Here is a 24,368-nt window from a genome sequence, read left to right as displayed (position 1 = left end):
TTTATTATAGATAGGTTTTGTTTTGTTTCCCAAAGAGAGGGATTACAGTAATTCAAGAAAGAATAAAGAATTACCATGACACCCTTCAGCAGAGTAGGAAGGTAGCCACACAATTTCCACTAGCTGTTAGAATGTGATAACTGACAGCATGAAACTGGATAAGAAACCAGAGCTCGGGAAAACATAACTTTGTGCGGAGGGCTTCCATGTTAAAGCCTCTTGCTCTAGCTCCCTTCACATGGATACACATTCAATTTCCCAAAGAGGGGTCCCAGTTCCCACCAAAAAGCTGTTTAGCCATGCAGACTCACACCTTTCACTGCCCCAGGTTTGACTCATCTGTGTGCAGGAAAATAACTCATATTGACCATGTGGTAAAGCGAACTTTGTAACTTGTACAGTCTCTTGTAAAACCAGCTCTTGAGAGAATTTATACTGTATCTGACTTGAAAATGCAGATTATTTTTCCTCCCTTCAGTGCCTTTGACTCACTCAAAGATGATGTTAAATCCAGTAGGATTTAACAGCAGGAAAACTCAGCATTGGGCTCTCCACTCCCACTGAAGTTAAGGTCATGGAGTTGAGCACTGCTGACTGCTTCTGAAGATCCCATCCAAAGGACCCAGTCCAAAGCAGGCTAATTCCCTGGACAACTAACTCATTTAGACTTGTACAGACTTTGGCTTCAGCCCAGGCTACATTAGCATCCTGCAGAGCAATGTGTTTTAACAATTTACCATGCAACAGCTCTTATAATTCTCAGCATCTCTGACTGAGCCACAATACAACACGTTGTTATTTAACATTATTTTCATAGTGCATACAATGCATTTCGGATTGTTTTCCGAGGAGCAGTGACTAAACCAAGCTGTTACCTACTATGGACTACCTAAGAGACCACTGCTGTCACTTACAAGGAAGGCTTGCAAGCACCAAACACAAAAAATCATGCATTCTCACAGGCTTTATAAAAGCACAACTGAATCTATCCATGGAATACAGGCAATTCAGTTAATAAGAAGTAGGCACACACCACAACAGTCACCAAGAGCCTTGTGACTTGGCACATATCTGTCACAGGTGAGCAAGTGACTCTTATTCAGGAGCTACAGTCTACAAGAAAATATTGTATGAATTAAACTACAAATAAGTATCTGAAAGAACTCTAAGATGACCAACAACTGCATTATGTTACATTTCTTGATGCTGGTGGAATGTGTCCAGGAAAGAATAATCAAAGCTTGATTACTGCTGGTACAATCTTGCTCTACTAAGAGAGTAAAGGGTTCCTCCATCATAAGAAGGATGAAGTCTTAAAATTGCCCTAAGGAGACAATGAGGAACTTCAATAAATGGGTTTGACTGTAGGATTCTTTTTTCTGAATTTGAAATTAGTTGTTATTCAGCAATATTCAGAGTTCAGCACCATTTGTCACACAATTCAGGGTCCAGTTTCAGAAGCTGTCAGGTCTGACTAACCCATGGGAGACAGAGCTTTGCTGACAGGTGCAGAGAAGCATTAAACTGACATATTTACAAAAACTGTGAATTATACATGAGTTCTGTATGAACCAGACAGGTTTAATGTGCCACACATTCTTAATGTATTACAGCTGGGTCTCTTAATACAACAATCGCATTTTATCATTCTGTGAATTTAAAGCTGGTGGAAGCATGAGACTGACATCTCCAGAGACTTGTATGTGCTCCTGAACAGAAGAGCAACTATGATTTCTTCCACAGCATTCATACCAGTGCATCCAACCTAGAAGGGTCAAATGCCCAAGAGAATGGGGGTTTCAGCTTCCATCATCGTGCAGCTCTCAGCCATTCTTCTGAGAAGATGACTGAGGGCATTGAGTTGGGGTGGGCAACCTAACTTCATGATGTTATGAGACTGGTCTCCCATAGCACCTGGAAGAGACAGAAGAAACTGTCCCTCAAAACTCAGCATGCAAGGAGGAACTTGTTTCAGGGAACCTCTCCCATCACGAGGTATCACCGCAGCTACGACTTTACATATATTTTATAATGTGTTGATACAATCTGGGGAGTAAACCTACAAATCCCCAGGGTCTAATACTACCATATTAATGTTTAATGTAATCCCATCCATTCTAGCTATTCTTCTGTAACACCCACAGCACTAACAAGACCTCTGTGCTCAGCAGGCTCTGTCCACCTCTGGGTTTCCTGATGCAGCAAAATCCTTGACCTTCTTAATGCAGAGCTGACATGTCATCTCAGTCCATCTAATATTTAAGTAAGCTTCCCAAAAGGCCACTATTTCCCCTGTGAGACTGTTCTGCCTTGACGCTGTGAAATTCCATCTTCAGCTCAGACATACAGAACAAATGTTCCTGTAAAGCATATGCTTAGTTTTTTTAACTGGCTGCATCTGATCATCATTCTTTTCTGCCAGCTCTGAGATGCTGCTAGAACATCACCCACTTGAATGGCAAGAGCTGCTGGCAGGCTTGCAATGAATAGCCTGAGCTGCTCACTGAAGAGCTGAAAAAGAAAAATCACAGTCACTGTCTACCCACCTATCTGACTCAGCCATGATCGACAGGCACATCAGACCCAACACCCTTGTGCAGCCTGCCTTCACAGAGAGCAGAGCACTGAAAGCACACCAACCACATCCTGCAGACCACTCGTAGGGGTACAGAGGCAAAACACAAGCCATGGTAGCAGCCATTGCAAAAGGTCTGGGAAAACACAAGTGCATGCTTTTCTTGTGCATGCTTCTCTGATCCAGACAGCTCTACAGTAGTGACTGCTTACACATTCAGCATTGATTCTGCAGGCCTTAAATAGTTTAGATCTCTCAGGGGTCATCTGACCACACACCAGAAGATGGACTGTGACCACAGCATTATTTTTGCTTTTTACTACACCACTGGGATATGGTTTCATCTGGAAACTGATCTGGGGGATTATTTAGTTCCAACCTTTTCTGTCACAGTGGTCTAACTCCCCAACCCATTTTAATGGCATCTGAATGCAGTTCTGTAGATTATGTGAGGCATTAGTTAACGGAGTTAATTTCCTCAATCACACCAACACACAATACAACATCAATGTAGAAGTACAGGTACATGTGAATTCAAAGAATGGAACAACAAGGATTGAAGAGAACTCATTAAGGCATTAAAAACTGAGTCACATGGAAATAATGTGATTAAATTAATAAAGGACAGTATAGCCTGACTACAAAGTACCTCTTTCAGCGGAGAGATCACTGTGATGGAATCTCCATGAAGAAAAATATTTAAGATCAGATATATCACAAAAACATGCTGTAGAGAAAACTCTTCTCTGTCCAGGAGATTAGTTAGGTGACCTCAACAGTTTTTCCTGTGTCAAATGGCTATGAACACACAGTATGTATATATATGAACAGTATATATGTTTATATATGAACAGTAAGAGAGCTGGTCTGTCAGAGACAAACCCAAACCTAAGTGGTTGTTTTCATAATGAATCCACAGCAGCTTATTCCAAAAACATATGACCTGTTCTTCCAGTATGATTATGGAATGGCACAATTATGCCAGCCCTCTCTCTGAACACCTGTTTCTTCCAATGACCTGTGACTATAACACAACAGTGCAGTCCTGGGACTAAGAACATTATTGTACATCTGTACCAGCTAAAATATCCACCTCTACACACATAACACTAAGTAAAACTTGGCAGAATACATTCAAATGACAACATTCATCTGCTCCCTGTCAGATCACAGTATTTTAGCAGGTTTTGCTCATGGCACATTAACGTTACAACTCTTGGAGACCAGTGCTTAGATGGCAAAGTAAGGAGTGGAGGATGGGAGAGGACCAAAATGTCATTTTAGCATTGTTCCTAGAATAAAATCAGACAGGAGAGAAGCTATTACCTTAGTAGTCAGATGTGGAACTTGCAAGACTGACAAACATAGCATGAAGGAAAAGGGCAATAGCCACTGATCAGATTCCTTTTTCTGTGGCCACTTCAACTGCTCCAAGTCCATGTTTCTATGTCTGCTTAGCTTCCCTAAGACTAGATGCTTCAAGGAGAAACCACACACAACACTCAGTTCTCCCACAAACACATCCCATATGAACATCATAGCTATAGGCACAAACAAGGGCAGCCCTTTCTGTTCTCCAGTCAGTTTATGGTCAGCTGAGCCAAAACCTCTCATACCAGATCCAGCATCATAAGCCTGTTATTGGATTTGCTGAATTCCTGCTGGGTGAGGTATGCTTTCTACAAGATTATGATTCCGAAATACACTGAAGGAGGCCGCGTTCAACAGCTTCTAATGAACATTACTGTTATTTTTGCTTTCTGCAAATGAGTGCAGGAGGAACAAAGATGGGATGTGCTTGAGCTCATGGGGCTTGCACACAGGTACACTGGTACCTAGGCAATCTTTCCCTCTTGCATCATTTTGTGCACCCCAGACTTCGGATCCCCACTGACTGCTGTCTGACAAACACAGTACTAACAAGTAGGAAGTGAATTCATATGGGTTTCCCATAACTGCTCCTAAGTCACAGTGCAAATCAGCCTCATTGTATCAGCAGCCTTCTCTGCTCTCCACTCCGCTCTGCAAAGAGCCTTCCCAGAGGGCCAGTCAAGCAGGTGAAGGAAGCAAGCACATTTCTGCTTGTCCCAGGCTTCTGGAGCAGGGCAAAGGCTCAGTTACCTCATGAATAATGCACTGTCTGTTTATGCAGCTCCAGGGATCCACTTCAAATCAGCCTGTGGTCTCCAGAATTACTTTCAGCATACTTGACCAGACTCTTTGGTAGGGAAATCAAAAAGCTGCTTTCAAAATTTTCTCTGCTCACTTGAAGCTTTCACCCCTCTCTGCTATACATAATCCGGAAGAAAGGAGACGTGATTTTCTAGTCACTCCAGTTTCATGCTGGTACCACTTGGCTGACTTCAGTAGATTTACCCCTCATGTATGCTGCTGTGACACAGCAAGCTTCAAAGATGGCTTAACAGCATACAGGGATGTACCAGCAATTCAGACACGAGTCAGGAGGAGATCAAGCTGCATGCAGTATCATCAGTGCCTACTAAGCAGATGGTTAAGCATGAATTATCACAGAAAGGGCTAACAAACCCTTTTCTTACTTGTTGTAGAGGTGGAATCTGAAATAATGAACAAGCAGCATAAGAGGGAGAGGTCAAACTCATAGGGGGTGAAACTACAAGATATTCCTCCACCCTGCAAAAAAATCTTTTTAAATACTGGCTCTCATCCCAGAGGTTTGACCCCAGGGGATATGATGTCAGTATGCCAGTGCAATAGCAGAGGCAAACCTTGAAATGTAATGTCAACTCCTCCTTGTAAACCTCATCTAATCCAAAATATTTCACATGAGAAAAACTTGCATAAAGAGGACCAGGAGGAGAAAAACATAGCTCAACTATACAAAGTCATGCATACTGTAGACATAACCATGTTAGGAAAAGGCTGAGTTGTTCACAGGGCCAAATCAACCAAGTCACAGTAACAGCTCCTTTAGCTTCCCCTTCCAAGCCCAGTGTTTAAAAATGTGCCACTACAGGCTGTGAACCTAGTGAGAAAGGGACAACACTTTGTTTGCTCTCCCTCTACACTGGGCGTGACTGAGCCACTGATCAGTCTGCAGACACCCACAAGCAATTTTTTGCCTACAAGCCACTGGTTGGAGCTGCCTGGAGAATACTCAAGTACTGCATGCACTAGGAAAGTGTCTCAGTGAAGAAGGCTTCAGGGGTAACAGCATCATTGGGGCATTTAACTCTATTCAAACAACAGCAAGTAAGCTTGAGCCCACCAAACTGCAATGCTTGCTGCACACTTGAAATACACTGCATGGGAACCACTGCCAAATCAGCAGCATCATAGCACAGGCCAGGCTAACACACAGATCTTTACAGGCCCTCGATATGAGGAGCTGGGTGGCTTCAACAAAACAAGGCAGATGGCAGGGTTGTGACACAGAGCTAAAAGTAGCAACCAAGAGCAAGCTCTGATGGAGCTTGGACCAGTGCTGCTGCCTTTCCAGAACATGAAGAAAAGCATTGATCTGGAGGCCCCCCTCAAAAAAAAAAAAAAAAATCAAAGTTGAAATTTTTACAGACTTTTTAACCCATTTTCTACACACAGGCTGAATTCAGGCTAGGTGAACAGCCATCTGCCATCTGCCCACAGCATATTTCAGCAATCATCTTGGGAGGACAGCTCGTATACCTGAAAGTATGGGAGGCTGTGGCACACACAGACACATGCCAGGTCACTTCCAACAGACCTTACAGTGTTTGGCAAAAACTTCTGGAGTTACTCAACAAGCTCTTATCGAATGTCTCATGGCTTATTGATGCTGAAATACCTATTCATCACCTCTGTTTAATAAACAAGAATTTCCAACTGTGCCTGACTTCTCTTTGCCTTCCTAATCTTCTAAAGGAAGACTAACTTTCCATTCTTCACCATCACAATGATGTTATCAGTAACCTGCTGCACTTGGTGCTCAAAGCATTTTCTGCCTGACCAGAATAGTTCTTGGTACCTCCGTGGGGAGTTTTCAGTGCGAGATGGGTTGCTTTATTCCTCCACTCAGCAGTCTTGATCTTTGAAGTTCATCTCCACAGGGAGAGAGCCTTTACAGAGTCTTTCCTTGGAAAGTTCAAGACATTTGAAGAAAAGAAACTAAAGGTAACATACTTTGTTTAACCTCTTTCACCACCAAAGCATATGGCTAGCATTTTCACTTCCAGGGAAGGTTCATTAATTCATTGCACCTTCGCGTTGGAGATGTGTGACAGTTCTCATTGAAGTCAATGATGTCTTCCTCCCTCTCAGTTTACCTTTTCCCAGAGGAATGCAGACCTCACTTCAGGTCCTGCTCCAGCCCTCTCCTCCCAGCTGCATCTCACTGTCAGGGCACCACCACCACCACCTGAGCCCCTGCAGCACATGCTAAGGGCAGCTGGTGCACAGCCCTTCCCAGGCAAGCCGCCCACAGTGTAGTGGGAGGGAGGGAGACAGGGAACAGCTCCCAGCCAAGAGGGAGGGCAGACAAGGGAATTTGAAAGTAACAAGAGCTACACCCTCTTTCCCCTTCCATTTTTTGCAAGCCTAGTCCCAGAAGCACAGCTTGCTGCATTGACACTTGTTCACTCCTGCTCCAAGACTCTCCCATCCCCTCCCTTGCTGGCCTTTATTCAGCTGGCTTCCTCAGGCCAAATTTGTCAGCATGACGGGGTGCCTTTCCATTTTGTGTTTTCATCTATTTTTCCCGTTTCTAACAAGGGAGGTGTCTCACACTCTGCCCTGAGAGCAGCCCCTCCCCTCTTATCATTTGACTGAAACACATCCTCCTCTTCCAGGCAAATGTTATCTGAAGTTTTCAAGCAGTGCGTTTTCAAAGACAAGAAATGCCAAAGAACACTGCTAAGCCTTTTCACCACTTCTCACAAGGGTGGGCACGGCTTGCCACATTGCTGTGACATTCAGGGAACCTGCAGCAAGTGCCTGTCTCCTGCAAAGGGGGCAGAAGGAAAACTTGGGTGGTTTCTATCCCTAATACAGGACTTTAACCTCAACAGCCCATGCTACTCCCCACCCCTCGAAAGTCTCTTCTTTTTTTGGCACTGTTTCCAAACAAAGGTAACAGCCAAACACAGGCCACCAAATGTAAGAAAGTCAGCCATGCAGAAAGAAATACAATATTCTCTGATCTGACTAAAATTTGCTGCTCTGCAGATAGCAGTGGCAGCATGGCCCAGTTATGGCCCACTGCACATTTCCATCACAAATTCCATTCTCTTTATCCCACTCCCAGTATTTACAGCTTTTTACTCTCTGAGATAAAATCAATCAAAAAAGCAACAGCCATAAAACAAGCTCTGCAGCAGAAAAAAAAAAAAGTGTTTGTTTGTAAAGAAAAACAACTTGGTCTGGCCACTACTTTCAATCTCACGGAAATGCTGAAACAATGCAAGCAACTGGGTTTGGCTTTCCATCTCTTGTAATGCTGCTTTCAGGAGAAGACCAGTTTCTTTGGAATTTTGGACAAAACAACAACTGCTAAACAGAAAGTGACTTCAAACAGATGACTTTTTGCCAATAGCAGATCAGAAGGCTTTCAAGTCTTTGGGCTTCAGGCATGTGGAAGTTCCATTAGGGTCATGCCTGATGCACTCCTGATCAAGCTCCCAGGGGTGAAGTCTGAAAGATTTTGAATTGCCAAATATTTCAGAGACAGTGAGATCTTCAGGGCTATGAATCTTTTAGCATTTGACCTTGAATGCAATCCTGCTTGAGTTTTCACAGTTAGCCTCCCAACAAGTGACAGCCACCTCCGCACTGATGCCTAACAAACCCACTGCCTAGAGGACAACAGCATCTATTCCACTGCTTTACAAAAACAGAGAGAGGGACAAGCTGCCCGGGGTCCAACCCAGGTGAATAACCCCCTTCTCCCACTTTAACCCAAAACACCCACTGCTGTAGTGAGGCAGTCTGGAATAAGAGCTCTGCAAGCTTATTCTGCCTGTGATCACTCACTGCTGTTGGTGTGCTTCAGATGAAGGGGCTCCAACACCTGCAGCTACCAACAGAGGTGAGAGTTTTCCCATCATTGTAAAACTTCTCATGGGAGCTGTAATAAGAACAGGAAAAAAGGAATGCCACAGATGTGTTAAAGGCTATAGGATTTGCAAAACTGAGAACCAGAGACACACAGGAGTCCCATCCCCAACTGCTCAGTGCTCTTCACCTGCTCCACCTCTAATCCCAAGGAGGCATAAAGAATGCATCCATATTTTTGTGGGGAAGAATTGGAGTTACATGAGCACAGGGGGATATCAGCATGAAAAAAAAGATGAAATTCCCCTCGGAAATGTAGAGGTAAATCTCAGATTGCTCCACACAGCCTTTTTTTTCTGGTTACCATATCTAAAAAGCAACATGCCAGTTGAAATCACTTCAATCCTACCAAAATGAACATTTGACCATAAATACCTGAATTTTCACTATCTTGTGCCCTGTGAAGCAATTTACAGCTACTTGAGCATCCAAAAGAAGAAGAAACAAGATCAATGACTGAAAATTACAGGCATTTTGGATTATATATTTGCCAGTTTCTCTATTTAAAGCACATAAGGCTAGATGTTCCTCACATCTTCCACAGCATTTTAATTAATATCCTACTATTGTCCACATCAATTAATCTCTCAAAGTCTTGTAAATGACAGGTTTAGAGACTGGGACAGTACAGCTGCATTAAAACAGAACAGAGGCTCATGCTACACAATTCTCCTACCAGAGTTAGAGAGTTTGTCCCAGTCCAAGACTAATTTTCTGACTTCTCTTCCTCTCTGGCCAGATTTTAATTTTTTTTTTCCCAATGAAGAAACTACCTCCACTGTTTGTTACCAGAAAACTGAAGCAGCAAAATTACCCACACTAATTTCCCTAAAACTAGTTTCAGGCCCTGACAGGCTTTATGGTGCCAGACCGGCCTGGGAATAAAAGAACAGATACTGAGAAAAAGACAGGCCACCAAGGTGATCTTATTACTACAGATATGTATTCCATGAACAATACTAGTTTACAAATTAATATATTTTATTTGCTGGTAGGACTGGAAGATTGTGACACACTCATTTTTTCCTGCAGCAACAGTTGCAGCAATTTCACAAGCCTATTGCTACAGCACAATCCCATCTGAAGTTTGTTCTAGAGATTTTTCATACAGGGACAAAGAACATATCTCATTACAATCATGAGAGTATAGTCCATATGATCTGCTTGTTTCCTACAGACTTCCTAGCTGCAAGCACCACATAATGCACATGGAATGCAGGCTGACGTACTAAGACCAGAAAGACAATTATAAAAACCTAGATGTATCCATCATCATGGTCCAGAGCTGCAGTGCAAGTAAAACTAGCATCCTCTAGGAGTAAAAAACCAGTTTTCTGTACTTCTCTGCTGTTAATTCTTTGATGCATCCTTTTCAATAAAGAAATGTAAAAGCAATTCCTCCCTAAAGTAAGCAAAAGCCTCAAAATCCAGTGCTTTGTCATTAACCCAAAGAGAACACAAGGCCAGTTAATAACTCACTTGTTGCACTACATTTAAGACTCTTCAAGAAAGCCTTAAATTATTTGCCAAAACCTGATTTAGCAGTTAGAGCATGATCCCACAGTTTTCTGTCAGGCACCAAGGAAAGGAAATGTTTTCTAATGCCTATTCACTTATTTATTTACTACCTTGTTGAAAAGCACTAACACTCATATCTACTAGAAAGACATCATTCATGATTCTGTACAGTGCAATTCCATCTAGTGCAAATGCCCTGTAAGCATAGGCAATAGTACATGCAGCTCCAGCAACTACCAATACCCTACTCACTTTCACCCAGCACTATCAAATGATTCTGTACAATCCAAGACGCCTTACACAAGCACTCTACAGGTTGAAAAAATGCCCCAGACATGAAATTACAGATATTTTTTTGATATTTCATTCAAGCACTCCTAACAGCAGCTGCAAACCTGAACTTGCTCATATCAGCTTGAGCTGATGCTCGAGGTTGGAACCTATTTGCAACCTGCATTACAGATAGGTATGCTTCTATCTTCCAAAACAACAGTTCTTCCAGTCAACCCAAAAAGGCCCTGCCTATTTGCTAAAGAAAGGGGTTTCCCAGTGTGAAGAGAGACATAACTAATACTAAAGAGAAATTCCATGCTTCATTAAAAATAAATACACAAGTCTCCCAGCTGCTGAGCCATCACTGCTCATAGTAAGCTGTCTTATTAAGATTTGGGTTTTTTGTAGCACCTGTTACATAAAGCTCCAACACTAGAAAGCTGATTACTGACATTAATAACCCACAGAATAGTCAGTGCCTCAAACAGTCCTTGCAATTCCTTGACAAGCTGCCCTGTATACATTAAAAATGGACACCAACAAGAATAGCAGTAGAGGTTAATCTGCACTGTGAACCAGGTTACTCTGCACTCTCCCCAATCCTCTCTTCCCACCCTGATTTTAAAGTCCCTGCACAACCATCCAGGGAACAGCCCCAGGCAGAGTGACAGTGACTGGTCCTCCTCCAGGAGCTCAGATGTGCTTCCTGTGATGATCATCCTCGCAACAGCATTCAGCTGCAGCAGGTCCCACAGTGAAAGAGAAGAGCAGACCTCAGAGGCCTCACCTTCCACCTGCTTCCACACAACCTTCAGCCAGTCTCTTCATTTCCCTATGCCCCCTCATCCCTGGTCTGTAGTTTTGGGCATCCTGGAGGATGAAACCACCTTCAGGAAGGCAGGTAAGTGTGATCTAATTCAAACACAAAACCTGTGTTACAGAGAATGGAAGCTCAGGACAGCAATTCTGAGGCTTAATTCTCATCAGACCACTCTTGCTCAGAGCAAACAGGAGTCTCACCAAACACACAACAAGGGTATCGTGGAACAGTTTTAGCCCCACCTGACATGTAAAGGGTCAGGTCCCTCTGCACACAGGTGGAAGCAGGTGTGGTCTCAGCATGTACATCATCAGGCCTTGAGAAGGATCACCTTCGCCTACATGAACAAATCTGTAATTTCAAACAACAACAACCACAGTACCATCACAATTAAATTCGTATGACAAGCTGAGAGACAGCACTATAATCAAAGGCATAAATAAGTCTGCTAGACAGCATCAAATCTCACAAGCAAACAGAACAGCATTCAGGAGACAGAAGCAAGATGGCTTGTGAATTTCCTCATTTCAGGCATACAGTGCATCAAAGTATTTTTTCCTAATGGCTATGTGGCAGAGTAAAAAGTATATTCAGAATTACATTTCAGGTCCATGGTTCTCCCAAGCTACACCAATAGTCTCAGGCCATGTCCACACATACTTTGGCTAGTTTAGCAAAGATGTCACCCCTACAAAACAAGCATCTCATGACACAGATTTTTAAACAGAATTCTTCAGTAACATGAATTTAAAATTCAGGACACCCTCTCATGCATTCGGATAACACTGTATCCACAAACTAGTCTCAGGGAGTGTTGCTTAGCACTCTGCCTGAGAAGAAAGTCTTTATCAAAGCATCTCATACTGTTTAACCACAAAGCATCCTTCCCAGCACTAAACTGTCAAGTTCCTCCAAGGCAAGCAGCAAGTCACAAAAGAGTTCTGCAAGCTCTGTCACACTAATCTAGTGATAGATTTTTGTAGGCTATGGCTAAGGTATTTATGCACCTCTGCTCCAAATATTTTCCATCTTCTTTTTCATTTCTGCAGACATGCTGCCATAATATGCTATAGAAACACAACTACATAGAGTTATAGAACTGCAGAGATGTAGCTATATCTTCAGATTTTTTTGATAAACTGGTACAAAAGCTGTTTGCAAGCAAATTCCTACCTACATAAATTACTGTGCCTTACAAATATTCTCTAGAAGCGATCAGTGATTTTTATCTTCAAGAAGACTACTTGTAATCAAAGGTTTGCAGAACTGTGTCCCAAGACTCCCACCAATCATTTCCTAAATTGACAGAGATGTCTTTGCTGAGAGGACACAGATCTGCAAGGCAAGGCCCCTCTCCCTGAGGCACACTTGGTTTTTCTTTTGGGCCACAATGTGCTCTCAATAATGTCATCATAAATTTCAACTATTTCCTTTGATCCAGCAGAGCTTTAATTAATTTACAGTGGAGCAAGCACGATCAGAATCAAAGGTTTTACATAAAACTTTCAGGCACATTTCTGGAATTTATTTTGATGCACATTGTTTCAGATGTTCTCCCAGCTATTTTCTTTCCCCTTTCCTATCCCCACATGAAACACTAACAGTTGCATTGTCTTTTATGGGCTGAGGAAGTGAAGGAAGGGGAGGGACTTCCAGGAATTTTTAATATATATATATTTTTCACTTTAACAGGTTTTTTTAGATTTTTATACATATGTGAAACTATATGTACAGACACCAAGAGAAAGAATTTGGAGTACTGAGCCCTTGGTTTCACATTTTTAAGCAACATCACTCCAGCACAGCAAGGGTAATTACTGTTTTATAGTTCTCTCTCCTTGCTTGACTCCATTTGGATTTTGAAAAGCTCTCTATATTAAAGCTTCTCATTAGCCATGTGAAGCCCAGTACCCTAGAAACAGTATTTAATTCAACCATGCCCTCCCTTCTGGGCATTTCCTGGCAAAAAATTGCCAGTTGGAATAGCTGAAGACAGCCAAACATTCACTGCAAGGAAGTGCCAAAACAAGGGTCTTTATTGCTGATAAAAGCCATGGAAACATCAGAATGCAAAACAAAGGTGCTGCCTTTTTTTCACTTCCATCTGCTCCACTAAAGCTGTGACTGCTGCTGTGATGGAATCGAAGGCACCAGTTTTCACCCTGAGATAAACTCTAGCACAGTAGCAAATGACAGAAGCAATTTTACTCCCAGTGTTAAATCACTATGTTTACTCTTACATTACTACCAAGCAAGTTGCTCACACCATGTTCTCATTTTCTGTGCTCTTCACCATGCTCATATCCAGGAGTTAGGCCTGATAAAAACCAAACTTTTATCATTAGCCCTGGCTATGCTAAAACAAAGCATGCTACAGTCTATTTCCAAAGGAGAAAGGGGATAAACTCTCAGCCTCCACAAATCCCTATAACTCCTGTTACTCTGTGAGTCAAACCTGTGTATAAATAAGATCTGGTGTTTATGATATCTTGGATGCCAGTTCCACCATCTGGAAGTGCAGCTATTCCAGGCACCCACAGCACCCAAGGACAATTACACTTACACTTGCCAGGTGGATGAGCCTTGTCTGACATGGGTGGTCACAGCCAGCTGTGCAGGGCAGCAAGGTTCATCCTCCTCTGCTCTTCACCACATTTTCAGCATAGCCAGCTCCTGAACAAGCACAGAAGTTTGGAGACCTTTTGGAGACTTTTGTTCTCCAAACTCACAGTGACCCAAAAGCTGAACTGAATTCCTCACTGTGTCCATGACCCATTTTATGGAGCACAGTTATACCCACACACCTAGAGCTGGACCATACCTGTAACACAGATACACCAGTGCCAGCTGAACACTCAAAAGATGTGTGCAACTGACCGCTGCACAGGAGCAGGAATAACCTGTACCACAGACAGGTGCCACTGTGCTGGCAGAACAGTGCTCATGCCAAGTCACACCAGCTGGACTTCTAATGACCACCCAGCAATTACTGCATTAAAGAAATTATACCCCTTGCAGTCAAAATTACACTGGTACAAAAATCCACGTGCAGACCAGGCCTTAAATCAGTTTAGGAAACCTACACAAGGGATTGTCCCTCTTTAATTATATAGCCACTTAAATAAATTTGTTTAAATCAAGACTTAAGACCTGAAATAATTTTTTTTAAGGAGTGTGGTTTTGTTACTTGCACGCATGCTGACCTTGCAAATGAAGTCACTGAGCTCACTCTTAGGAGCTCAGAGTTTGTTACATGGAAAATAAACAAAAAGCAGTAGGGTAAGCGCTTCTGCTTCAGTGGTTTGAAGCAACAAGAACAATTCATAGCCACTATAAATAGTGCTGTGGCAAATAGATATTAACAGTGGACGGGGTTGTTGCACTGCAGTGGCCTGTGAAAAAACACCCATCTTGGCCATCCTGGAAATTTAACTCCATTTTCACTCCTGGTGCTCTGCCACCACTACAGCACAATGGGCAAAATCTACTGCACATATGAAGAAAAGGACAGTAATCTGCAATATGCTCTAACACAATTTACCTAGTTTTCAAACAAAAGCAGATAGAACAACATGTTTACTATCTTGCAGAGATTTTACTCTGCCTCCATCAGGGGTTGTGCTCAACTATCCATGTCTGGAGCATACAGCAAAACTGTCACCTCAGGCATGAGAGGGCTTTAAGTAAAAAAAAAAAAAAAACAAACAAAAGAGAGAAAAGAGGCAACTATGGGAAGCTTGAAAATCCAGTCATTTTATTTGTTCAACATATTTTCCCTGCTCTGCATTTACCTACATATTCTTCCTTTATTTATTATTTAATATTCTTTCAAAATCTGAAACAGAAGTAGCTTGCAAGTCCTTCCTTTTATCTACCTGCAGCACTGACCACTCAGCAACTCAAGTCCCTAAAACCAAGCAACAAGACAAAGTGACAGAGGGATCAGACAGCTCAGTACCACAGCAGGCTACCACAGTGGCCACTCTCTGTCAAGAATGAAGGCACAAAGCAATGCAAGAAAGAATAACAACAACAACAATAATAATAAAATCTGTCTTCTGATGTTTCCCATGTTAGCTGAGTGCAATAATTTACTCTACAACTTAAATAATTACAATATTTAGCCTGGGCAGCTCTAGCAGTATAAATAAACCTTTTATCAATACCTTCTCACATCTTCTTATAGTATCAAGCTATTTCTGTTTGTGCAACAGCACAGATGTGCCACTTAACAAAAATTTAAAAAAACAGCTGCACAAGATATTGTCTACGTGACATTCACTGTACAAACTGTGCCATCAAGTGAAAAACAGAAAGAGATCCTCACAAGCACAGCCACAAGGCTAGACATGCAGTCTACACCTTCAGCACCAACACCTGCTTCATTCATGGGAGATGTTTTACTACTTCCAGCCCTTTTTTACCTAACTCACACTAGTCAAGTCTTCCTCAGCCATGCTAGAAGCCACACCCCACAGAGATACTTACCTCTTACCTGTTTGTAACACCAAATCAAGATATTATTGTGCTGCTAATGCTAGTTTGTCACTGTCAGCACTGCCAAGAGTGCCCTGGGAGGACCTGTGCTGGACATAGCCCTGATGTGTACCAGTCTTTGAACAGATGAGTTTTTCCAGCACCAGTGACAGTAAAGAAAAAAAAAAAAGTTGCACTTACCACCATTGCTAACACAATGTAAGAGCAGAGTAGTACAATAGTCTTCAAAGCACACTGAAATGATAAAGGTCATAAGGACTTGCCTACATAAAGATTTACCAAAAAAAAGAAAAACTGACAGCAGCAGCCCGGACACATGCATTAAAAGGAAGATTTCTCTTCCAAGTATTACCCCTGACTATGGGCTCTGCCTAACAAAGCATGACAGATCAAATCAAACACTGGCAGAGGTCAGCATTGCTCTCATTTTCTGCATTCACCATGCCAAAGGTCCAAGCCCCCAGCAGTCAAGCAGATGGAAGAAGAGTGTCTGTGCTCTGGCACATTTTGCCATTTAAATCACAGGGAGAAGCAGGGCTGCTGAGGGCTTGGCTGCCATTTGTTTCAACCAAGTCACCTACGGTGCACAGTGAAATCTGACAGCAGACAGTAACCTACCTACAGATTTGAGAGATACTGCTTTTCACATCTGCCCTCCTCCAGCTGAATGGGCCAAGACTACACCTGCAGGCAACCTGAGGAGATTCAGCCCGACCCACTTCAGTTGCCCACACTGGTCTGGAAACAGCATCCTGGGATCCCCAGGGCCAAGCACTCTGTTTAAACAGGGAAAAAATGCAGCAAGACACACTGACCTGACCGGACACAGGATCACAGTAGGATCTTCACATCTAGCACTGTTTTAAACAACCTCTTCCATCACAACTGGTTGGTTTTTAGGCTAGGCAAATTTGAATGTGTCATCACAGCATGAGCTCAGTGCCCCAGTATTCCAAGTCTGGTCCATTCTGGGCTCCCAACCAACCTACCAGGGTAATAATAGAACTGGTGGCTACTTTCACACAGAAGAGAGCAATTGGGAAAAAATGAAAACACACCTTTGATTTGAAGGTCATGAAGGAAGCAAGAGTTGGGGGGGTTTTCTGGTTTTTTATTATTATTTTTATTAGTTTTGTTTTTAAACCTTAACACTGGTCTTTTTACCTCAACTGTCTCAGAGGCCGAATATCACTGAAGGATTTTTACAAGAATAATACTGGCATTAAAGGTCTGCTGTACTGAGAGGAAAAAGTCAATGGAAGAGTTAGATGCCATTTTCTGTGGCATACGTTCCTCACTTGAGTAGAAAGATGACATCCAGCCGACTGCCAGCAGGCTCTTTGGACTGCCTTTACAATAAATGTAAAAAAAAAAGGCATCACGGCCTTTGCTGGCTCTGCTGATTAAACACAGACAGCACTTCATCTGACTTCTTTTGCACTAAGATGACCATAATTCACATTTAATATGCCGCAAAGTCATCTGCCTTCCAAGCACAGGAGCTGAAAGGAGCTGTTCTGCTGAAAGTCACTGCTGTTAGGTCAAATTTAAATTCAATATTACGGGACAGAAATTACATTGCTATTAATAATAAATAGTCATGATAATGTTTTCCCTTAATAGGGCATCTCTTCCCCAAGAATCCTAATGCTTTATAAACTCTGGACTGAGTTTATCCACTGCTACAACCCTAACTTCTGCCTGATTTGCATGGGTGTAGAGGAGTGTAGAAATTCATTAGAGATTGCATCAGATCTGTAAACTACTTCATTGCAGCTTGATACCTCAGAGATAGATGCAGCAATAATATTGTCAGTGCTTTAACAAGGAGTTCTCACACATTTTGGACAGCAGGCCTATACTCCATGCCTGTGTGGTGCCAGTGCTTCCTGTGAAGGGGTGGGAAGGTAAGGATCTGAGCAGTACTATTTATGTTCCTCTCTAAATAAAGATGCTCCCTCCTGACCACGATCAAGTATAGAAGAACTACCAATCAGCAAAAAACTCTAAGTACTCCTTAAGAGGAGCAGCTTCTGGAGGGCTGGGAAAATCATACTCTGTGTAGTCCCCAGGCAGAATGGACTCCTACCATGCATTACTACAACATAAACATTTTATAAACTAATACTACATAGACATGGCTGCAAACACATGCAGTAAATACTCAACACATGGCTCAGTGTTCCTGTCCTTAACTTGGGATGAAAGAGTAAGCAAAACAACTGTAAATAGAATCAAGGATAACATCTCCAGAGATATGCTAAACATCTGGTACTTGAGTCTTCTCAAAAGCAAAACATTTGCTCCCCAGAAACACTGCATGTGGAGCTCAGGAGTAAGTTCTCTTTATCCAAGCTGAGTTGAGGCAAACACCAAGAGGATCAGGCACATAGAAACATCTGTGCCTTCAAGATGAAATGTCACCAAGGTCTTCTCAGAACCACATACAGTAAATCACCTGATGTGGCAGCTACTCAGTCTCACAAAGCAAGTGTTTCAGTCAGGATCTGAAGAATGTCATATCTAATTGACTGAGGAGGGATTACCCTGGGAAAAGTCATGTGCTGACAGTTTTGAACTAGGTGGAGGCTCATATCATACTGTCTGTACTAGCAGCTCTTCTGATGCTGGGCACAAATAGGCACTCAATAGGTGACACATTTCATTCCTCTATGCAAACACCTCTCCCCTGCCTGATCAGGCTTGGGATACAACTGTACTACTGAAGGGAGGGGAAAAGAGGACAATTCTAGCAAACACACTGAATGTTTCAATTCAGTGAGAAAGGAAACCACCCCTATTCAACAGCAGCATTATTCTCAATGATTACCGTAATATTCACCCACTGATCTTTCTTCACCACCAAGCAGCAAGTCAGTCAGGACATCAGTTTTTTATAATGCTCCAAGGAGCAAATATAAAGCAATAATAAAAAGAGCTCCTAAGTGAGCAGGACAGATGAGAGGCAAGAAAGGGAAAGGGTCAATCAGGCCCATTTTGTAGAAGCAAACAAGGAATTTGATTCCTTTTGTCCAGAACTGACAGAGGTCATCAGTGTATTTCACATAAAACACCATGGGTTTTATTTGTGCTATTGGTCACCGTTCAAACCAGCCCGGTTTCCAATTCTCTCTTTATTTCTCAGTTGATTCCAAAGACTTGCCCAACACTGATCCTACTCCTAAAAAACTACCATAAGAGTCAGATGCAGCTCGGGAGCCTATTTCCAATACAGATGGGCAGCAGAGGTTTAGAGGAAAAGCTAACAGGGCTAGTTTGAAGCTTTATTTCTCCCATTTTCTCCCTTCAACAGCTGCCAGGAAGCCACCTTTTAGGACTTCCTCAGCTGGGGCATGTATTCATACGTTTCTGTTTGAACAGCAGTTGATGGGCCACTGTGCCAAAAACACATTTCAAGCAGCAACATATCTTCATGTCAGGTGCATCAGTGAAAACAAAACAACTGAGTCCTTCCTGACGAGTGGCCAGAGTTAAACACAGCTGTGGGGACACCTGTTTCACCCCACCTTCACCTCTGGAGTCTGCATCAGGAATAGGCTAGGACTTAATGTGCTGCAAATTCACAGAGTAAACTCAGCTCTAGGTGGGTGATGGAAACACCACCAACTGCTCGCTTGGGCTTTCACTTTTTAATAATGAAACTTCACCGAATGAGAACACAGCTTTGGGAAATAAGACCATTTAAAATAAAACATGGGTAGCAAAGAAAAGTTGGTCCTTGTCTCTTCCCAGGCCAGACATTCATTCTGTAATAGAGAAGCCAGATACGCATGTTATTAAAAAGCAACTCATGACTTCTCAACCTCTTCTACTGCAATGCAGGACTTCATGTTTAGACCTCCTGAAATCTCCATCTGCAAAGCCTCTGGTATCCCCATCTATTCCTATCACTAGCTGCTACATAATATTTTTTGTGTGAAATTTCAAGAGTAAGGAATGTTTTTCCATCGTTTGCTTTCTTCAGTCTATACAACACTGCCCCTGTTTACCAGAGATTTCTGAACCTCCCATTTAATTGCAGTCTCTCCCACAAACCAGAAAATCCATTGATTAAAGCAAAATAATCACTCCAGGGCACAGCAGTTCCCAAGCCATGAAGGGCAAGCAGAACCAGGAGACAGAGCTGCCAGCAGAGAGATATTCCTCTCAGCAGTTTGGGAACTGCTGCTCTGGCTCCCTGTTCACACCTATAAGAACATACAAGAACTTTCATTGTTATAGATCCAATGCCTGTATTTAAAAAAAAAATTAAGAAAATTTACCTCTGAGAAAACTGTGAGAGGAGTTACTTGTAGTCCAAGACATATTTCTGTAATAATCTTTTTAAGTAAAACACTATTAAAAAATTATCAGATGTTGCACATTATCATCTGGTAACCTGTTTACTTCCTGTTTAATGACCATTCCATGCATTTTTACAGAAACTTTATTACCCCGACAACATACAAATAATGCCTGTTGGGGAAAGGGAGGAACCCCTTTAACTAGAGGTGAAAGGGAACCAAGAATGGTGATGTTCTAATAAACAGGGAGAAAACACCTTTTTTCCTGCCCTGGTCTGTTGCCAGCAGATTGCATCAGCAAGGTACCATTAACATCTCAGCTACATCAATTCATAGAATATAAATAAAATTGATAAATTCATCAATTTTATATATAAAATTGATCAATTCAGCAATTCATTAAATTCATTCATAAATTCAACTCATGCTTGAGAACAGACTTATTTTTCTTCTTCAATCTGGAAATATTCAGAAAGGGACAAAGTATTATTCCTTTATTATGCTAGGTATGTGTCTGGCCCTCTAAGAGAAAGCATACCAATTGTGCCTCTTTATTATTTCAGAAATGTTGTTTTTCTAACAGGTGCCTTGTGTCTGCCTGAAATCTCATGGGACTCTACCTCTAAGAGCACAAGGCAAGCCTGGACACTTCCATGAGCAACACCTGCAGGAAGAGCGTGTCACAGGAAAACTGACACAATTGTCTCCAAATTAATTGTGTCAAACGTGGAACTTTGTTACCTTATACTGTCCTTTATATGTGTTTTGTGGGATATGTACTTCTCCATTGCAAATTCAATCACATATCATTCTGGCAAGCAAGTCTGGCTTCTGGTGCAAGTGTAGCATCCTCAGGAAAAAGTCAAGAGTATTATAAAAGAAAAGCAAATGTTCTGACTTAAAGAACAAGCATTTCCAAGTACAGAAAGTAACACGGAGCAAAGATTCCAGACAAATGCCTACGCTGTACTTGAAGCAGGATTTTTTCTTTAGGTACTGACTTAATTTCCTTAATTGCGTAATTTCAAATGTTGAAAACACTAGCTGGCTGCAATATTAGCAGCATTCGAATGGTGACTAATTCTAATGAGTATGCTAGTAGCAATTTAACACTACGACACACCACACACATTTATGAGGCTGAGAGCGATAGCAATCACCCTGGCTCATAAACCTCCATGCTCTCTGCAACGATACCTCAGAGCTTTTTCCTCTCATTTTCACCTTTTGTCACCTATATTTGAGGGGACAAAGTAAAATTCCTTTACTGCAGAGGGTGCTTCCACTTAAATCCATGGGAAAGCCAGTGTCCGAGGATCAGAGATCCCGAAGCTGACAGAGTAAAGCCCAGACTTGCGCTCACACAGGAGAAAGCGAGATGCGGCCCGCTTTCGCACGCCTGAAACCAGAGCAGCTCATCACAGTGCATGCCTACTTTTTCAGTCCCTCCTTCCCTTTGTACGTGAGCTTCGCTAAGCGCTTCCTCTGCTGTCACCGCTTCCTGCCTCCTCTGGCTCGCAGCTGGGTCCCGGGGACAGCGCGGACACCCGCGCCCCCCGAGCAGCGCGGGCAGGATGCTCGGATCCCGGATCCCCGCTCCCGGGCCAGGCGCGGATGAGAACCGGCGGGCGGGATGGTTATTTCCTCCCTTTTACCGCGACTTTCTCTTTTTTACCGCGACACGGGTGACACCTGCTCCCTCCTCCCGCACCCTCAGGTTTCAGGCCCGGCCCTGCATAGGCTTGCCCGAGCATCGCGGAGGGGCGGGTCCCCGGTGCCGAGGGACCTCGCCGGCGAGGACCGGGATACGGGATGTCACACCGGGCTGCCGCAGCGCCATCCCCCGCGCCCCGCCGGTCCTAGGCCTGCACCCGCGGCTCGGCCAGCCCCTCTCCGGAGACACGGGGCATGGGGAGGAGGGCTGAAGAGTAAAGCGAAGGCAAAACTCCGCGCTGAGGGGGGAGGTTCAATTCCATTCAGCCCGAGGCGAGCGCGAATCCCGAGCCCGAGCCCGAGGCGGGGTCGCCCCCCGGCCGCCCGCACTCACCCAGAGTCTTGACGGCGACCTGCCGGGTGAGCGGCGGCGGCAGGTTGACGCAGACCAGGTCGACGTCCTGGTGCAGCAGCACCTCGTCGATGCGGCTGGTGTAAAAGGGGACGCTCATCTCCTTGGCCAGCTCCTCCGCCTCCTCGGGCGTGCGGCCCCACAGCGCTTTCACGGCGAAGCCCTCCGCCTTCAGCAGCGGCACGATCACCCGCGCCGTCAGCCCGGTGCCGAACACCCCCACCCCGGGCAGCATGGCGGCGGCGAGGCGGCTGGCACGGCGAGGCGAGGCGCTCCCTCCTTCTCTCAGCGGGGAGAGGGAGGCAGCCCGCGCTCGATACCGCTGCTGCTGCTGCTGCTGCCGCCGCCGGGGCCGGGACCAGCCGTCCCCCCGCCTCAGCAGCGCCGCGGCCGCCGGCTGCCCCGCCATGCCCCCACCATCACACAGAGCCCCGCGGCGGCGCCGGCGCTGCGCTCCCTTCGGCGGACGCGGGGCGCGCTGGGGCGACCACCCTTCCCCGGGCGGCGGCGCGGGCTCAGCGCCGCTCCTCTGCCATGTTCGCCGGCGCCCGCTCGCCGCCGGGAGGGCGGTGCGTCGCTGTCACCTCCCGGGTGTTCCTGCACCGCCCGCACCGCCCCCGCCGCACCATTGGCGGCCGCCCGCCCCGGCACCGCCCCGCTGCCGGCACGGGCGCCGCAGGCGCGCCCTGGCAGCGGCGGGAGCGGAGCAGGGCGGCTCGGGATGCGGGACGCGGGATACGGTGCAGACATCGCCCACAGGTGCGCTCCGCGGCACCACCGGGGTTTGCCGTCCGCCTGGCGGGTCGGTATCGGGGCATCTCCGGAGACTTCCCTCCTTCCCCCACCTCTTCCCCCACGGGAGAGCCTCTGAGGGGTCGTGGCGATGGGGAGTCGTCGGAGTCACGGCCCTGTGAAGGTACAGGAGAGCTGGGAGAGCAACAGCGGCAGACTGGTGTGAGCTGGTCGTGCCCATCGCCCTGTGGTCTGTCTCCTCCTGGGACGGTCCTCCAGAACCGAGATGTCCCAGAGCACGAGGGGAGCTGCCCTGAACCCCTAAAAGTGCCGTGCACGGGGTCGGATTCCAGCTCCATCACCTGTGCATCCCACCACATCCACTCGCCGGGATGCCCAGCCAATATCTCCACCACCCATCCCACACTGGACTGTTGTTCATTAATTTCCCTTAGAAATATCAAGGCTCTTCAGCTTTACTGGGGCATCGGTTCTCCTTTTTTTTTCCTAGCAAAGCATCAATATGACAATCCCCTTCTCCATGGGTCTACTTACATAGTTCAACAACCACGAATTTGCTAAGGTGGCTTAGGAAGCCTTAGCTACTGTTGCACAGTCCACAGCATTTGTCCAGAGTCTCTGGAGGCCTGCAAGAAGCCCAGCCAGGGCAATAAACAGACCAGGCACATAAAGTTAAATTTCTTGTGGGCAGGAATCATGCCTCCTTTGCAGACCCAATACTTGGTGCTGTACTCTAGGTCTGTCTCAGGAATGCCAGGTTTGCTGAAGGTGTGTCAGGGATTTCATAAGCAGGTACAAAGCTTGCAACACATCAAATCATAGAATCATAAAATCATAGAATGGCTTCAGTTGGAAAAGACCTTAAAGGGCATCTTGTTCAGCCTTCCTGGCATGGGCAGGGATAGCTTCCACTACCTCAGGTTGCTCAAAGCCCCATCCAACCTGGCCTTGAACACCTCCAGAGAGGGGACAGCCACAACTTCTCTGAGCAACCTGTTCCAGTGCCTCATCTCTCTCATAGTACAGAATTTCTTCCTAATGTCAAATCTAAACCCACCTTCTCTCAATTTAAAACCATTGCCCCTTGTCCTATGACAACATGCCCTTGTAAAAACGCTCTTTCCAGAAGAGGAAACCTTCCAGCACCACTGGCATGGTGCCCTGTGCCAGCTCCTGCTCATCCCTGTCTGGGCTGAATGCTGGGCCTCCAGAGCCACCCTCCTGCCAACCTGGAGGCTGCCAGGTGGGCCTGGGAGCAGGAGAGGACTGTGGTGCCATTGGCCTCACGCAGGTCTGTGCAGACCTCGTTCCCTCAGAGGTGAATCTCTGCCCTGCTCTGTGCACAGATCAGCCAGGTGAGAGCAGAGCAGCTCTCGTGAGTGCCACACAGTTACCTCACTGCCTATCTGACTGTTTTAACAGAAAAACTACAGAATATCCTGCTTCCAATTAGAGGATAAGAATAAAGACTTTTTTCCACATATTGTATTCTTTACCCAT

The 24,368-nt window shown here is 44.7% G+C and overlaps 1 protein-coding gene across 2 annotated transcripts in view; it reads right to left on the bottom strand.

The window, feature by feature from the left end:
• Positions 1-22,666, bottom strand: part of GFOD1 (glucose-fructose oxidoreductase domain containing 1) — a 71,754-nt gene extending 49,088 nt beyond the window's left edge. Inside the window, exon 1 of one of the 2 annotated variants that reach the window (XM_036405789.2) lies at positions 22,098-22,666. In XM_036405789.2, coding sequence (XP_036261682.1) covers positions 22,098-22,524 — 427 coding nt within the window. In that variant the 5' untranslated portion in view covers positions 22,525-22,666. Of the gene's footprint in view, positions 1-11,491; positions 11,543-22,097 lie in introns of those variants that run through there. The other variant, XM_036405796.2, reaches the window with a different exon arrangement.
• Positions 22,667-24,368: the final 1,702 nt, after the last annotated feature.

The sequence above is a fragment of the Molothrus ater genome, chromosome 1 (genome assembly GCF_012460135.2).
Source record: "Molothrus ater isolate BHLD 08-10-18 breed brown headed cowbird chromosome 1, BPBGC_Mater_1.1, whole genome shotgun sequence".
Classification (NCBI taxonomy): Eukaryota; Metazoa; Chordata; class Aves; order Passeriformes; family Icteridae; genus Molothrus; species Molothrus ater.
The sequence above is the reverse complement of the archived record's forward strand: the minus strand, read 5'-3'. Positions and strand labels throughout refer to the sequence as shown.